The following is a 16076-nucleotide window of genomic DNA, read 5'->3' as shown; positions in this document are numbered from 1 at the left end:
TTCATAAACTGACCTTGAGCACATACCTGAAGTTTTCAACAAAGCAGCCCAGTCAAAACGGCGTGAGTACAAATAATTGAATTACATCCTTCCCTTCCGAGCTAGATGCACCAAATCTACATAAACTTATCGAAGCTTTAGTATCTACAAGTAATCGATTCTACATCCCGAACGTCAACGAAAGAGCAATTGGGAGTGGAATTCCTTAGGATCCAACCTTTCCAGATTCTTGCAGACCGATTGCAAAATTCATGGCCTCAAAGGACGAGACGAAGTACACTCACCATACCAATCAAAACACTGCAGAGATCATCAACTCAAAACTGAGCAGTAACTCAGAGTCAATCCCGCTTAACCAATTGCGCATACAAACGGAGAGTACCTCTCTCAGCTATCTTCAAGGTCTTGTGGACGCCGATACTCCTGTATAACCCTAACCCTTTCAAAAGCTGGTCTCTAAACACTTGGCAACCGATAAGATAACAATTTTCACCACACCCCACATTTTTTTTCTTGCAGCGGAGGGTGGGCAAAAGAAGGCGGTCAATTTTTTCGGCCTGCTGCAAGTTGAACCTTCAGCGCCAGGTGGAGAGAGAAGAGAGTGCAGTCCTGTCACCCTCTTTTCGCAAAACAACCACCACCCTAGCTTCCCTTTTTTTCCACGTCTTCAAAGGGGCGCATATACACACTCCAAGATGCGCGTCGATAACTGTTTCTTCTGCGGTAGGCCCGCGTGGCCTAGCAAGGGTATCACCTTTATGCGCAACGATGGTTTGTCCTCACCTCTTGATCTCTTGCACCTTGCTGGTGTGTGTTCCCATTGTCGCTGACCATTGCTCGTTGCGAATTTCGCAGGCAAATCCTTCCGCTTCTGCCGCTCAAAATGTCACAAGAACTTCAAGATGAAGCGCAACCCCCGCAAGCTCAAGTGGACAAAGGCCTATCGCAAGAACGCCGGCAAGGAGATGACGGTCGACAGCACTCTGCAGTTTGCCGCCCGCCGCAATGTGCCCGTCCGCTACGACCGCGAGCTCTTCGCCAAGACCCTCAAGGCCATGGAGCGCATCAGCGAAATCAAGGCCCGCCGCGAGAGAATCTTCTACAAGAAACGCATGGCCGGCAAGAGGGCACGCGAGGTTGCCGCGGCCAGGAAGCTGGTGGCTGACAACGAGCACTTGCTTCCCAGACTCAGGGGCAGTGAGAAGAGGAGGTTGGCTGAGTTGGCTGCTGAGAGGGGTGTCGATGTTGAGGAACTGGAGAGAGAGGAGCTCGCCGCCAAGGCTTCCGGGAAGAAGAGCAAGGCTTTCGGTGGTGAGGTGAAGAGATTGAGGGTCAGGATTGACGGTGGGGTGGAGGAAATCACCGAGTCTTTTGGCGGTGTTGTGGGCGAGGATGACGATGAGGACGACGGATTCGAGGACGAGGATGATGAGATGGATACCGACTGAGCGGCTCGATCTCTCAGCCGTGATCCGGAACTGGCTCCCGTCTCAACACCCTTCATGTCCTTTACCGGTAGCTGGGTGGCGTTAAGGAAGGGTTAGACCCGTCATTTCTCGTCACTTTCCCTTTTGACGATCGTCCTGTCATGGGAGGAGAAAAAAGATACCCGAGCTAGGCTCAGAGCCAATGAGTACGACGTCTATCAGCAGCTAATCAGGGAGGTTAGGAACATGTGTGGTTCGTCCAATGGGACGTTGAACATGGGCCACCAGGAACAATCTGTGTGGACCAAGATATGATTCTCAAAGGGAACGGGCATACATGCATGAACATTGTTTTTATTTCTTCTGCGGGTTTGGCGAATTCGGCGTTACAACTAAGAAAGGGGAGCTGTGTTCAGAAAAAAAGTTTATTTACTAGAATGTATCTCCAGAGTGTTGTAGACATCTTCATGGGCAGCCGGCAAATACCTTTATTGTGCTTTGAGAACAACGGCTCTGTAACCCCCTCTACCTGCCCACAAAAGAAGATTGACTTGGACTTTGAGCGAGTGATGAATCGAGTGTGTCTTGAACGTGTTATTCCACATGTTCCGGCTACCCAAACTCCTAAAGATATATCATTACGTAGATTTAACCAAGTATGTGAAACGCTTTGGTGCGTGAAAGCCACCCATGACCCCCCGCTATGCTTCCCTAGTCTAACCTTCACACAAAAGCAAGCAAAACAGAGGTTGCGCGGTATATTCGTGTGCGGAATGACCATGGCTCTCTCCCGACCCATTCATCCCCCTTCGTGTACGTCCAGACCCTCACATTTTGAATCTGTCTAGCAACCACACCCGTCTTGTTGTGGTGTAGTTGTGCTCTTAACATCGATCATTTGGGAGCTGGCCTGCGCAGAAGCAGCAGCCGACCCGTCAGCCCCTTCCATCCCGGGCAGAGCCTGCGCAATCTTTTTGAAGAGGTTCTTGACGTTGTGACCCGCCTTGGCACTGGTCTCGACAAACATGAGGTTGTTCTTGCGCGCTTCCTCCTCACCCTGGGCGGTGGTAACCTCACGCTTGTCGTTGAGATCCGTCTTGTTGCCTACCAGCACAATGATGACGTCGTTGCCTCGCTCTGCGCGGACGTCGTCGATCCATTTCCGGGTATTTTGGAAGGATTTGGCATCTGGTATCGGGGTTAGCAAGAAAGAAAAGGAGAGTAAGAAGGTTTAGCAGAGAAACGTACTTGATATATCGTAGACCACTACTGCAACGCTCGAGTCACGGATATATGAGGGGATCAAGCTGCGGAAACGTTCTTGGCCTGCCGTGTCCCAAAGCTGAAGCCGTACTGTCCTGTCTTCAAGATACATTGTCTGTTCCATCCTGTTAGCCAATGCCACAGGCCAGAAAGCCAACAGCGAAATTAACGTACCTTGGAGAGGAAGTCAATGCCAATGGTGGCCTGGTACATGTTATCGAACGAGTCGTACATGAACCGTGTGATGAGAGATGTCTTGCCGACTAATCAAACGATTTAGTATCTGTCCCTGGTTCCGTCTTTGGGTTGTACGTGTTTCCATACCGCTTTGCTCGCCCAAAAATACCAGCCTGTGGAATACGTGGTTAGCCACCTCGTGCTGTATTCCGCGCGCGCCGGAGAGCACCAGCAACATACTTGAATTTCTTCAGCGGGTTGTTGTAGGACCCGCCCGCTCCTGTTTGCGCCATGGTTTTGATATTATGTGGTGTAGAGAATCGAAATGTATCGTCTCGGCGGTGGTGGCCGTCGTTGAGGGAGGGAGGGGTGTATTCGTTAAAAGGGGTGCTCGTGGAGTAGTCGTTAACCGTCGTCAAATCAGTGGCCAGGCTGACCAGGAACCCAAGAAGCGCGGCGTGGTTCGGCTCAACAGCTTTCGGATGGTTGTATCGGTATTGTCTAGGAGTGAACAAGTGTCCTCGAAAATTATACTCGGTACGGAGTAAGGTTCAAAAACTGGGAGGTCTAAGTTCCCTTTGTGATGGGAATTCGGTTCGGCTCGAATCCACAACGCCCAGTCTCTCAACTCTCCTCAACAGACCCGATTGCGGCTACGGTGAAAGGGGGGGCGTGTCCATGCGTGCGTGCATGCCACCAGCCAGGCGACGCCCGCTGTTTTTCGCAAGCCACGCCTGGCCGTTCCAGCGCTCTTGGCGGCCGTCATGAGCAAGCAGCCAGAAGCATCAGGCCTGAACCTCGGATTGGGTGCTGGCCAGGTCACCCTCGCCTGACACCCCGTGCATGGTACTTTATGCGCCACGTGCAGGGGTTCTTATCTTATCAGTCACGAACACCCGCTGAAATTTTGAAAACCCGGACCCCACTTTGTGTCTCTGGCAGGGTGCTTTGGGCCAGACTCGCAGTCGACGAAAACACCAAAAAAAAGTTGCTTGCAAGCAACGACTGGTTCGACCGACAGCAACCACAGCCACAGTCCAAGATGCCTGTTCTCAAGGCCCCCTCGGGCAATACCGATGCCCCATCGCAGTACAAACAACCATCCAGGAAGGGCAAGAAGGCGTGGCGCAAAAATGTCGACGTTACCGACATCACGAAGGGCCTTGACCAGCTGAATACTCAAAAGATTATTGGGTATGACTCGATTATGCCTGCTTTTTGAATGTGCGATTGTGGTCGCTAACCAATTGTGCTTTTGCAGTGGAGTTATTGCGGAAAAGGATTCTGCCGATCTGTTCGTTCTCGACGTCAAAGGCGATGCCTCTATCACCAAGAAGTTCCCCAAGATCAAGAAGGGCCTCAAGTCAGATGAGATTCTTGCGGCTCGGTCAGCAGTACCGGCTGTGCCTATGCGCAAGCGCCCCGCTCACGACAAGACCACAGATGGTGTTCTTCCAGTCAAAAGGCAGCGCAAGGAGTATGTCAGCGGCAAGGAGCTCAGCAGATTAAAGAGGGTGGCAGATGGGCAACACGACTCAACGGTTGACATCGTCGATGCCGCATTTGACCCTTGGGCCGACGAGCCACAGCCAGAGCCAGAGAAGGCTGTCGAGCTGGCTTTCCTGCCCGAGAAAGAGAAGCCCAAGAAGCCCAAGACCCTCGAACAACAATCCATCTTACTCTCTGCCAACGGCAAACCGATCCCTGCTGTCTATGTACCCAAGGGTGGCGCCAGTTACAACCCCGACTTCACCGAGTATCGAGAACGGTTGATCGAGGAAAGCGAGAAGGCTGTGGAGGCCGAGAAGAAGCGTCTTGCCGAATTAGAAGCGGAAAGGATCAAACTTGAGGCCGCCGCTCGATCAGCCGCCGAGGCTGAAGCTGCCGAGGCAAGGGCGGATCTTTCAGAGTGGGAGGACGATTCTGCTTGGGAAGGATTCGAGAGTGCGGGAGAGGAGCTCAGTGTCAAGGCCAAGCGGCCAAGACGCAAAACACAGGCTGAGAGAAACAGAATCAAGAGAAGAAAGGAGGAAGAACGGAGGCAGAAGCACGAAGCAGCCATGAAGGCAAAGAATGCCCAGGCTGAGCGGATCAAGCAAATTGCGTTGGAGGTGGCAGAGAAGGAAAGGCAGTTGGCCCTTGAAAAGGCCGAGTTCAGTGATGCGGAGGAGATTGGTGATGACGAGAAGCTGCGGAGGAAACAGTTTGGCCGGTACAGGCTGCCGGAGAAGGACTTGGAGCTTGTGCTTCCAGACGAGCTTCAGGATTCGTTGAGACTCCTGAAGCCAGAAGGCAACCTGCTCAAGGACAGGTACAGGAGCATGTTGGTTCGGGGCAAAATGGAGGCTCGGAGAAAGATTCCCTACAAGAGGCTGGCCAAGACCAAGATCACAGAGAAGTGGACGTACAAGGACTTCCAGCTCCCAGCCTAAGAAGGTGGGTATTGTGGTTGCCAGTTGGTGTGAATACATAATGCAGCATTGCCTGCTGGTTTCTTGTTCTTGTGGATCAAATTGTTCTTGTGAACCAAATTCGCCTGCTAATCAATTTGCGCCATGATCATACGTACCGTATCTCCAACTGGCTGCCCTCAAACATAACAGGAGAATTTCTATACATGTCTATACCTCGAGCGTACAAGACGGTGAGAGCTTCCGAGGCAATTTCCCATCAAGTGCCAGTTGGTAAATCAATCAGCACCGCTGACGCAGCTGAAAACGCTTTTCCTACCCCCCTGAACGTTGGGCACTTGGGATGTCTACGAAGTCTCATAAATGTTTGCTTGAAACCTTACCATGAAACATGTCTTGTGACGGGTCAAAGATACACTGGGGTTCCGGGGGTGAAAAAAAAAAGATTGCGTTGTTATAGAGTCTATGTGTTATGTGTTTCAACAAGCATACCGTCTCCTTTGCGATTTACCTATGTGTTGTGTTAGTAGAGTTTTGAAATATTTGGACGCGCTGGATGATGGAATTGGATGGAGTTCGATTAGATAAGCTCCTGGTGGTAGGCTCACTCCACCCCGCCAATCGGCATATGCGCCTTGCCTCAGTGGCCCTGCAGGTTGCTGCAAGGCAACGCAAGAATTCGTCGCGGGTGTGAATTGACAGAGCAATCCCATTCTTAGCTGGGCCTCTACTTCTCAACAACCAACACTTCTCGGTATTTTCTTCCAGGCTGTGAATGCGGCCAACCCTCTTTTTCGGCACGCGCTTAGGTGTTTCTGCCAACAGATTCAGTAAACAGAGTTTGGTTACACCAGCCAGACTCACAATCAGCTACCAAACAGTAGCTTCCCATTCACCTCTTCAACACACTCATTCCACTTTATTTACCAACTATCATAATCACCCATTCCCCTTCAGAGCCTTGAATCTACCAGGCAAAAAGTTCAACAATCACCTCTTCTTTCTACGTACGACCGCCCTGCGATTTTCCACAACCGTGTCATCATCACTACCATCACCACCACATCCATCTACCGTCAACCCCACCACCGCCACGATGAACGGTTCCAACCTGACCCCGTCAGTTCGCACCAAGCGCAAAGAGCCACCCCATGCACTGGATGCCCGCCACCCCAAGCATCATCGCGCCAATGGGGATCTGGATACTTCGGGCGGCGAGAACACCCCCGACAGACCCGACGACAGCTTCATCGAGCCCGAATACGAAGAGCCTGACGACAAGCTGGCTGCCCTCCTCCCAGTTGGTCCTGATACCGCCGAATGGCAAGAAACCATCCAGCGGGTGGTACGAAATGTCGTCTCAATCCGCTTTTGCCAGACATGTAGCTTCGATACAGACCCCGCCTTGACCAGCGAGGCCACGGGGTTCGTGGTAGATGCGGAGAGGGGGTCAGTTATTACGCTTGGGTCTAAACGTGTGAATATATGCTGATTTCCACACTCATCATAGGTACATCTTGACAAATCGTCACGTTGTTGGGTCAGGACCCTTCTGGGGTTACTGCGTGTTTGATAACCACGAGGAGGTTGACGCCTACCCCGTCTATCGCGATCCGGTCCACGACTTCGGCATCCTGAAATTCGACCCCAAAGCCATCAAATACATGCCTGTTGAGGCCCTCCAGCTTCGGCCAGATCTGGCAAAGGTGGGCATTGAGATTAGAGTGGTCGGCAACGATGCTGGAGAAAAGCTCAGCATCCTCTCGGGTGTGATCAGCAGACTGGACCGGAATGCTCCCGAATATGGCGAAGGGTACAGCGACTTCAACACATGCTACTACCAGGCTAGCGCCGCAGCAAGCGGCGGTTCTTCGGGCAGTCCCGTGGTAGACATCGATGGATATGCCGTGGCGCTTCAAGCTGGAGGGAGAAGCGACGGTGCTTCCACAGACTACTTCCTCCCATTAGACCGCCCTCTCCGCGCGCTCAAGTGTCTGCAAGAAGGAAATCCCATCACCCGCGGAGATATCCAAACTCAGTTCGTTCTTAAGCCGTTCGACGAATGCCGGAGATTGGGCCTGACCCCTGAGTGGGAGGCTCAAGTCCGCGAAAAGTTCCCCAAGGAGACCAACATGTTGGTTGCCGAGATTATTCTCCCTGCGGGTCCCTCGCACAAGAAGATCGAGGAAGGCGATGTGCTGATCAAAGTCAACGGTGAAATGCTGACTCAGTTCATTCGCCTGGATGATATTCTGGACTCCAGTGTTGGAGGTACTGTCAAGCTTCTGGTGCTGCGTGGCGGCGATGAGGTCGAAGTCGAGGTGGAGGTCGGTGATCTGCATAAGATTACACCTGATCGATTCGTCTCGGTTGCGGGCGGTAGCTTTCACGAGTTGTCGTACCAGCAAGCCCGTCTGTACGGTGTGGCCTGCAAGGGTGTTTACGTCTGCGAGGCCGGTGGTTCTTGGCGCTTTGAGAGCTCTGAATGCGGGTGGCTAATCCAGACTGTGGACCATAAGAAGACACCCGACCTTGATACCTTCATTGACGTTTTGAAGGGGATTCCGGATAAGTCTAGGGTTGTTGTCACATATAAACATCTGCGAGATCTGCACACTTTGAACACCACCATTATCTTCGTCGACCGCCACTGGGCCAAGAAGATGAAGCTGGCAGTCAGAAACGACAAGACTGGACTTTGGGACTTCACCAACCTCGCGGACCCCCTTCCCCCAATCCCTCCGGTTCCCACCAAGGCCAGATTCATTCAGCTGGAGCACACATCTCACCCTGCCGTGGCAGATCTCGTTAGAAGCTTTGTTCATGTTCAATGCACTCTTCCGGTCAAGCTGGACGGCTTCCCGAAGAACCGGAAGTGGGGAATGGGCCTGGTCGTGGATGCAGAGAAGGGCCTCGTGGTGATCTCCAGAGCCATCGTTCCGTACGATCTCTGCGATATCAGCATCACTATCGCCGATTCCATTGTGGTGGAGGGCAAGGTGGTCTTTCTCCACCCTCTGCAAAACTACGCCATCATTCAGTATGATCCTAAGCTGGTTGAAGCGCCGGTTCTTAGCGCCAAACTGGGTAACGAGCAGATCAGCCAAGGTGCCTCAACTTACTTCATCGGCTACAACAGAATCGGCCGAATCGTTCACGCGGCCACCACGGTCACCGAGAGTTTTGCTGTGACGATTCCGGCAAACTCCGGGGCGCCCCGTTATCGTGCTGTCAATTTCGACGCTATCACTGTCGACACTAGTCTCAGTGGACAGTGCGGCAGCGGAGTCTTGGTTGCGCAGGACGGTACCGTTCAGGCCCTGTGGTTGACATATCTGGGAGAGCGTTCTCATTCGACCCACAGAGATGAGGAGTACCATCTCGGCCTTGCCACTCCTACTCTGCTGCCCGTCCTCAAGCAGATTCAGGATGGCATCGTCCCCAAGCTGCGCATGTTGCCAGTCGAGCTCCGCGCTGTCCAGATGCTTCAGGCGCGCCTAATGGGTGTCTCTGAGGAATGGATCGAGAAGGTCTCTGTGGCCAATACTGCCCATCACCAGCTCTTCATGGTCACCAAGTGCACCTGTGAGCGTGTGGAGGAGAAAGAGGCCCCGGCTCTGCTTGAGGGCGACATAATTTTGACCCTGAACGGCAGTATGATCACCAGAATATCTGATCTCGATGTCATGTACGCCAACGAGTTTCTGGATGCCGTGATTGTGCGCGAGCGCCAGGAGTTGAAGTTGAAACTACCCACCGTCGCGGCTGATGACGTCGAGACGCACCGGGCAATCTCCTTTTGCGGTGCCATCATTCATAGACCACACCATACCGTCAGACAACAAATCAGCGAACTATTCAGCGAGGTCTATGTCTCTGCCCGGACTCGTGGATCCCCCGCGTATCAGTATGGGTTGGCGCCGACCAACTTCATTACACATGTCAACAACAAGCCGACTCCGGACCTGGAGAGCTTCTTGGCTGCGGTTGTTAGGATTCCCGACAATACCTGTAGGTTTATTTCTAGTACGCACCGCCCTTCTTACCACATTCTGACAAGTTTCGCAGATTTCCGCATGAGGGCAGTGACTTTTGATAGTGTGCCATGGATGGTTACCATGAAGAAGAACGAGCATTATTTCCCCACAGTGGAGCTCATCAAGGACCCTGAGGAGGAGACTGGGTGGCGGAGAGTCACCTACGAAGGCGGCGGCAAGGTGGTTCAAGGTGAAGGGGAGGATGGGGTTGTTCCCGTTCCTGGGGATGCTGCAGATATGGACGTGGACGTGGACGTGTAAAGCACGGATGATGATATAACTGAATGAATCTGTGTCGGGGGCCGGTCAGAGGGTTCCAAGTTTACAGCTTTCCTCCTTTTTTCCTTTTCTTTTCTTGCAACCAGCTGCTTTCGAATAATTTTATTTGGGTCGATGGGTTAAGCAAGGCGGCTGCTTGTGACAAGGAAAACGTACAAAAGGGCCAGCCAATTTCAACCGATACTGTCTGTGGTTTGGGATTAAATACTCATAGGGGTGTTTTTTTGAGGATTCCACATAAGATGCATTTTAAAAGACAAAATCTTTCAGTGAAAGTTCCTTTGGATGCCAATTTGGTTAGCTGAGATTGTAACCAACGTGGCTTGGCATCCACACCATAGCATAAGGGGTCTAGCAAGGCTGTCAGACCTCGGTCCTGACCACCACACCACATCGTCCGAGGGCATGGACAAAGAAATCCATGAGTGCAACGCTAAAAGTGTCGTATCAAAACATGTGTCTCAGGGTAAAGCAGGCATCCGCCAAGCGTTTGTGATCAGATTGAAGACCAGACGTTGAACTTGATGGTGACTTGAAGACCAGACGTTGAACTTGATGGTGACTCTTTGGTGGTGTTATCTGGTGACACAAGACACAAGTTCCATGCATTCGCCCACTCTTAATGCGGCTATGGTAGTGGTTAGCTTTACCAGATTCACTATTGAATTTGCTAGTATATAAGGGAAGAACCCTCCTTGTTGGTTTTCTTTCTCGTAGTTCCTCTGTCAATTGACCTTTTTTCCGTCACGCCATTGCAACATCACCCCCTGAAACCCAACATCGTGAGTAGGATCCAACCCCTCCAAGATATCACCTCAACCACCATTTGGGAAAGACGGGAGGTCCTTCATGGCTTCCAGCTTTTACTGAACAGCTGCCTGTTCGCTCCCGCCCTCCAAGGAAAGAAGCTCAGGCAGTCCAGAACACTCACTCCCGCACCTGCCTTCCCTTACTGCACATCAAATACCCGACCCCAAGCTGTAGCTCCTCATCCGCTTTCTCAGACTGACAGAAATTATCCCCAGTGTACACCCCAGGTCCTGTACTGTACCCAGTCCATCCAAGTGCAACACACAACCGGCAGCCATGGGCAAGTCCAAAGTGGTTACGGCCGTGTTTCGAGCCCTCCAGGTATGCTATCATGATGCTGTGGCCTGTCCTGTCCTTAGTGTTGTGGTTAACAACGGAACCTGGAATAGCTCATCCTATCAATCACGGTCCTGGCTTTGACCCTCACCTTCCTCAAGGGCCAGGTATATGGCGACCCCCCCACCACCACCAAGTTCACCATCTTCGTTGCCGCCTTCACCATCGTCGTAGCCGTGGCCAACCTCCTCGGCGCCATCTGGTGGACATGGCTCGAGGACATTGTCCCAACGATTGCCCTGATGGCTCTGGACGGTATCGCCGCATTGTTGTTCATCGCAGCCGGAATAGTGAGTATTCATTCCCCCCGTACCGCCCTCGAGGCGGAGTGCTAATGCGGAGGAACATCAGGCTTGGTCGATTGGACTCAAGGATACCCATGGCTGCTCATTGGGGGACGACGACGGCAGAGGCCTGTATTTTACCGGTCTCATCAACGGAGGCCTGATTGATGTTCGCGGATCGCAGCCACTTGCTGGTTATCTGCGCGAGGAGGACCTAAAATCCCCGGATTTGGCTTTCAGTAGGCTCCAAGGACTGTGCCACAAAGCTGTCGCGAACCAAAGTTTGATGTTCGTGGTTGGGGTTGCGCTTTGCGGCAGCCTGATCGGGTTGAGATTCTGGAGCTACAAAAGGGGCGGACAGAAGACGACTTATGTGTAACCACCTCCCACGGCCCCTTGGGTTGCACACCGACGACAAACTGGTGAAGTGGGGATATAGACAGGATTACGGCCGACAATTATGGTGAAGGATCTAATGTAGAACGAATTATGGTATTAACTAATGCAATGTATCATCTTGCGCTCATTTCTCATGCAGACAACCTGTCCTTTGTCGACACATGTACTCGAATCACAGCAAAAGGTCGGCATTGTTTGGCTGGCCCTGTGCAGAGTAGACTGGTACCTGGGCGTCAAACTGGCTGACCACATACCCGCCTCCATGCCCCTGATCCCCAAATCCATCTTGTTGTCTGGTGTGTTGCTGCGCAAAGTAGGCATCTGCGTCTGATACGGCCGCACTCATATTCCCTTGCCTCTGGACCGCCTTGTCACTACCGAACCCGAACCCGCTCAAACTCTTGTTCCCGTCATCCCCCGGCTGCCTCAAACCAGGAACGGCCACCTCCTGACGTTGCAGGCACGGGCTGTCGTGCAACTTCTTGGGTCGCGCATTCCTGAACACAGTCTGCACCGGCTTGAGATACACTGTAGCCAGAGTGCCCACGTTCAGACACATCTCCTCGAGGGTTTGCGGGTCCAGCTTCTCGCTCTCGGCAGTGATGGCTGGCTTCTCGCCCATGACCACCCTTTTGGCCGCCTCCATGTCTGTCGACAGCAGTCTCCAGTACATGTACGCCCTGTCTCGCAGGTCGGGGTTGTCTGTTTCCTCGGTGGCCCATTTGAGAACCTTGGGAACCAAATCCTGGCCCTTTGTCGGCCGTTGGATAAACAGCTTGACTGTAGCGGTCAAAAGGGCGAGTTGAACCTCAACGGGCTCTTCGGCAAACGAGTCCAAAAAGTCTTCCAGCAGCACGTCCGAGTTCTCGATGCGGGAGGCGTACTGGCCAATGACCCAGACCATGGCCGCCTTGGCTTCTGGTTCGTCGAGGCTGTCGAGATGCTCGCACAGGGTGCCGATGATGGACTCGTACTGGTTGGGGTATTTGCGGAAGATATTGCGGATGACGACCGTGGCTTCTTGGACGATATAAGTAACCTTTGTTGACACCAATTCCAGCAGCAGGTTGATGCACCGGCGCGCGGCGGGTTCAATCTTGATGGCAAGCTTTCCGATAGCTCTGACAGCCTTGCGGACAAAGTGAACGTCGATTTCGGTGGCGTACTCTCGCAATTCGGTCAGGACTTCGTCAATGTTCTTTTCGTTGGCCAGCATAAAGATGAGCTCGAGCTTGGTGACCTTGACGTAGATGGGATCGTTGTATTTGCAGAAAAAGACGCGGATGTCGTTGCGCAAGACTTCGGGGCGGCGCTGTAGGATCAACAGGGCGTTCCTCAAGGCCAGGTACTGAACCTCGGGTCCCTTGGCCAACAGAGTGACGAGCGGTGGTGACAGTTTCCTGCAGAGGGCGGAGATCTGTTTTTGGTCGGCAATGTAGTTCATCAGATAGAGAATTACTCTGATGCAGGTGAGGACAACTGCCGAGTTGGAGTGAGAAAGTCGAGGTGCTATACGCTCCGCCAACAGGGTAGCTTCCCCTGCTTCTTGTGGAACATACGACATGAGGGCTTCCAAGATGTATGTTTGGCCCCATCTGTCAAATCTGTCAGCACGTCCCTTCCCGAGTGTGCACAACTCTGGACTTACTCTGAGCAATCTGGCAGAATGGCAACCATTTTGGACGCATTGCTGTAATCAATGGTAAGTTTGATGGCGTCGCTTCTTTCCCAGATATCCATCAGCCCGGCCAAGGCGCTGGCAACTACTGTCGGGTTGTCATCCCTCAGCAGGCCGTTTAGCCTGTCGATCAAGTCTGACTTTTCCACCATGTGCCTGTCATGATCATACAACTTGGCGACAGTGTACGCAGCCGTCTTGCGCACATACGGATCAGAATCCCGGAGAAGCTGCTTAACAATGGGCACTGTGGCCTCGACAAACTCTCGCACATGGATATAAGACATTGTCCGCAAGGCCAGCGCTCTTACAAGAGGGTTAGGGTCTTCCATGTCCTGCCCATATCATTAGCACATCAACAACCAGAAGGTCGAAGAAAGGGGGTCAACCAACATGTTCCAGAACAGGAATCGCCTTCACTGCTACCTCGGGGCGCATTCTCGCATAGTTGACCAAGAACAAGAAGCACATCTTTTTGATTTCGAGATTCTGAATGCCCATGCACCCAATAATATCTGGAAACAGGGCCACCATATCGTTGTTGCTCATGGTCATATTGGCAACAATCTTTTTCAGCGCGATCTTTTTCGTCGTGAAATTCTTGTCCTTTTTGCTGCCGCTGTTCAACTCGAGGCGGAGCTCAGCGACTTTGCCCTGTGGTCTTTGTAAGTAAGTGGACGGAGGAAGATATGCCATGAACATCTTGAAGGCTTGGTGTTCATGATGTCGTGTTTCTGGTTGTTATGGGTAGAAGAAACGGCATGTGCTGAAAGGTGGTGAGGGGCAAGGAATGTAGGGTAGCAACACGCAATGCGATAAGGCGACGATGTTGCCCTTGGCCAGTCACCCAGAAGCCATCCGTACAGCTCAGCTTGGTTGGGTGAGATGGCTTCCCCCGCAAACCTGGACCAAGACCGCCAAACAAGGGATTGTGTGCTTACCCGAGCAAAAAGCTTCGAATCTCCTCCCTGTGCGCTCGCCATGTTTGCTATCTCGGATTGTTCCTTCTTTTCTCTCACAAAATAATTTGATACAACAACGGGGCGGACCCCTCACACCAAGCCCTGGAAATGCTCTGCTTTCGTAGTCGTTTCCGTGTCTCTCGTTCTCTTTATGATAGACGCGCCAAGCTGAAGCTGGGTTCGGCAAGTTCTGGACTCCAAGGCGATTGCTTGTTCGGTTCGCGCGTGGAAGTCAAGCCGGCAAGATGGATGCTTGTAGCTTTCGATCTCGTCGCGTCACTATTCTTGTATTGTTGTTAAGAGCCCGAGTTGGTGTTGGTTTTGTTTCGTTGTTGTCTGGCTCGGGCGCCCCAGAAAGTACCGGACTTTGGAACCACCGGTATTACCGTTCTTGCTATCCAATTCGAGATTCAGCACAACGTCGGACGCTCAACGGTCGCAAAGTCGGTGGCGGTTTTAACTTGCGGCTCTGCCGGGAGCTCGATAGATGCGTTTAGTCGGTTCCGATCCGCCTGAGTCGGGTGGTTGCGTGGATCTCTCTTCGGGCAGTTGTTCAACAATGGAGGCCCCTGAAATTCAAATTGCGCCAGGGCCAATTCCAAGTCAAAGCCAATGTGGAGAATTGGTTCTGTGGGGAGTGGGGGAGCGGGTCCAGAACAGCAACGGGGTTCCACTGACACGGGAACAAGCATGGTCCGCCAAGAAGCTTCCTGAAATCCATCCTAAAGCACGGACGCCATTCAATCTAGACATCACCTTCAACATTCAAGCCTCCAGGTCAATCAACCACCATCGCGACGCGCACTCCTCGACATCATCCCACCACAATGCCAGCTACAACGTTACCGCCATGGGCGATTGAGCTCAAGAACCCCCCACCATATAAGCCCAAATCGTCGATCCCCGACCCCCCTGGCTATCCCTCTTCGCAACCCTCAAACTCCAAAGTACGTCCCGCATCTCACAAAATTACTGTGCCTGGCGCTTGGCTAACTGCTGCTGTTGCGTAACAGAAAGACAAGAAAACTGCCCCCAAACGCGACCCTCCATCTCCCGAAGAAATGGATACCCTCAAACTCAAAAAGGCCTGGGAGGTTGCCCTCGCCCCGATCAAGTCTCTTCCCATGACCGCCATCATGATGTACATGTCCGGCAACTCGCTCCAAATATTCAGCATCATGATGGTTGTTATGGCTTTCAAGAACCCTATTATGGGAATACTCGGCACGAACCAGGCGTTTGAGCGGTTCGAGACGGAGACTAACAAGGGCAAGGTGCTACAGGTGAAGCTCGTCTATGTGGTCATGCAAATCGTGGCGCTTGCGCTGGGCGTTTGGAAGGTGAATGGGATGGGACTGTTGCCTACGACGAGGAGCGACTGGTTGGCGTGGGAGGCGCAGAGGGAACCGGTGGAATTTGCGGTGCCAGGTTTATGAAGCGAGCACGCTATGTATCAGTCAACATGGAAGGGCAGATCATGTGTGATCAATTATGTATCGGCAGCCTAGAAATAGATGCGGTCCTCATTATCATGTGTAGGAGAGATGGTCTTAATCTCAAGGCAATAGGTCTCTTCAGACTATCTCGTACTTTGTTCTCTTGAGATCCTCGAAGCCATGACGCAACAAGTCTGTGGGACAGAACCAAACAGTGGATGGACTCCGAGTGGTCCAGAAAGCTGGTGCTTGTTTCAAAGAGTGATATAGTTGGCTCCTTAGGTAGCCTTGATAGCGGCCTCTAACAGGTTCGGGGTAAATGTTTTAGGACGTCCCTGACCTGCAAATGAGGAGTCGTTGTTGGCGAGAGCCACGTCAAAGTGAGCGACTTACCATTATCCACAAGACCAAGCGCCCAACCCCAGGACAATGTCAGCTCCCAAAAGAGGAGTGGCCTGTTTTCTTCTTCAACTTGAGAGCATTTGCCAGTGCATGCTGGGCTCTGGGGTGGGTGGTACTAAAGAGATACCTATCTTGGTTTTTGCATAACCGAGGACAATAGACCGGATCGCTAGCA

The 16076-nt window shown here is 52.3% G+C and overlaps 7 protein-coding genes across 7 annotated transcripts; 5 read left to right on the top strand and 2 right to left on the bottom strand.

The window, feature by feature from the left end:
- Window positions 1-38: 38 nt before the first annotated feature.
- Window positions 39-1879, top strand: RLP24 (ATPase-activating ribosome biosynthesis protein). Its single transcript, XM_062886846.1, has 2 exons — window positions 39-771; window positions 856-1879. The coding sequence occupies exons 1-2, from the start codon at window positions 696-698 to the stop codon at window positions 1446-1448; spliced, it is 669 nt and encodes a 222-aa protein (XP_062750006.1). The 5' UTR covers window positions 39-695; the 3' UTR covers window positions 1449-1879.
- Window positions 1880-2035: 156 nt separating this feature from the next.
- ryh1 (GTPase Ryh1) lies at window positions 2036-3734 on the bottom strand. Its single transcript, XM_062886845.1, has 5 exons — window positions 3108-3734; window positions 3015-3040; window positions 2865-2953; window positions 2676-2805; window positions 2036-2615 (listed from the first exon to the last, which is right to left on the bottom strand). Exons 1-5 carry the CDS (start codon window positions 3158-3160, stop codon window positions 2272-2274), a joined length of 642 nt encoding a protein of 213 aa, XP_062750005.1. The 5' UTR covers window positions 3161-3734; the 3' UTR covers window positions 2036-2271.
- QC762_124250 (uncharacterized protein) lies at window positions 3107-5430 on the top strand. Its single transcript, XM_062886844.1, has 2 exons — window positions 3107-4061; window positions 4129-5430. The coding sequence occupies exons 1-2, from the start codon at window positions 3451-3453 to the stop codon at window positions 5297-5299; spliced, it is 1782 nt and encodes a 593-aa protein (XP_062750004.1). The 5' UTR covers window positions 3107-3450; the 3' UTR covers window positions 5300-5430.
- A 422-nt stretch (window positions 5431-5852) lies between these two features.
- QC762_124240 (uncharacterized protein) lies at window positions 5853-9823 on the top strand. The gene is made up of 3 exons (XM_062886843.1): window positions 5853-6727; window positions 6789-9289; window positions 9347-9823. Exons 1-3 carry the CDS (start codon window positions 6054-6056, stop codon window positions 9574-9576), a joined length of 3405 nt encoding a protein of 1134 aa, XP_062750003.1. The 5' UTR covers window positions 5853-6053; the 3' UTR covers window positions 9577-9823.
- Window positions 9824-10251: 428 nt separating this feature from the next.
- QC762_124230 (uncharacterized protein) lies at window positions 10252-11523 on the top strand. The gene is made up of 3 exons (XM_062886842.1): window positions 10252-10725; window positions 10794-11030; window positions 11092-11523. Exons 1-3 carry the CDS (start codon window positions 10681-10683, stop codon window positions 11401-11403), a joined length of 594 nt encoding a protein of 197 aa, XP_062750002.1. The 5' UTR covers window positions 10252-10680; the 3' UTR covers window positions 11404-11523.
- QC762_124220 (uncharacterized protein) lies at window positions 11467-14980 on the bottom strand. Its single transcript, XM_062886841.1, has 4 exons — window positions 14043-14980; window positions 13495-13755; window positions 13072-13436; window positions 11467-13018 (listed from the first exon to the last, which is right to left on the bottom strand). Exons 1-4 carry the CDS (start codon window positions 14082-14084, stop codon window positions 11596-11598), a joined length of 2091 nt encoding a protein of 696 aa, XP_062750001.1. The 5' UTR covers window positions 14085-14980; the 3' UTR covers window positions 11467-11595.
- On the top strand, window positions 13327-15697 carry QC762_124210 (uncharacterized protein). The gene is made up of 2 exons (XM_062886840.1): window positions 13327-15010; window positions 15077-15697. The coding sequence occupies exons 1-2, from the start codon at window positions 14891-14893 to the stop codon at window positions 15497-15499; spliced, it is 543 nt and encodes a 180-aa protein (XP_062750000.1). The 5' UTR covers window positions 13327-14890; the 3' UTR covers window positions 15500-15697.
- The last annotated feature ends 379 nt before the right edge of the window (window positions 15698-16076 follow it).

The sequence above is a fragment of the Podospora pseudocomata genome (assembly GCF_035222375.1).
Source record: "Podospora pseudocomata strain CBS 415.72m chromosome 1 map unlocalized CBS415.72m_1, whole genome shotgun sequence".
NCBI classification, from domain to species: Eukaryota; Fungi; Ascomycota; class Sordariomycetes; order Sordariales; family Podosporaceae; genus Podospora; species Podospora pseudocomata.
This window is presented reverse-complemented; position numbering and strand designations above follow the sequence as displayed.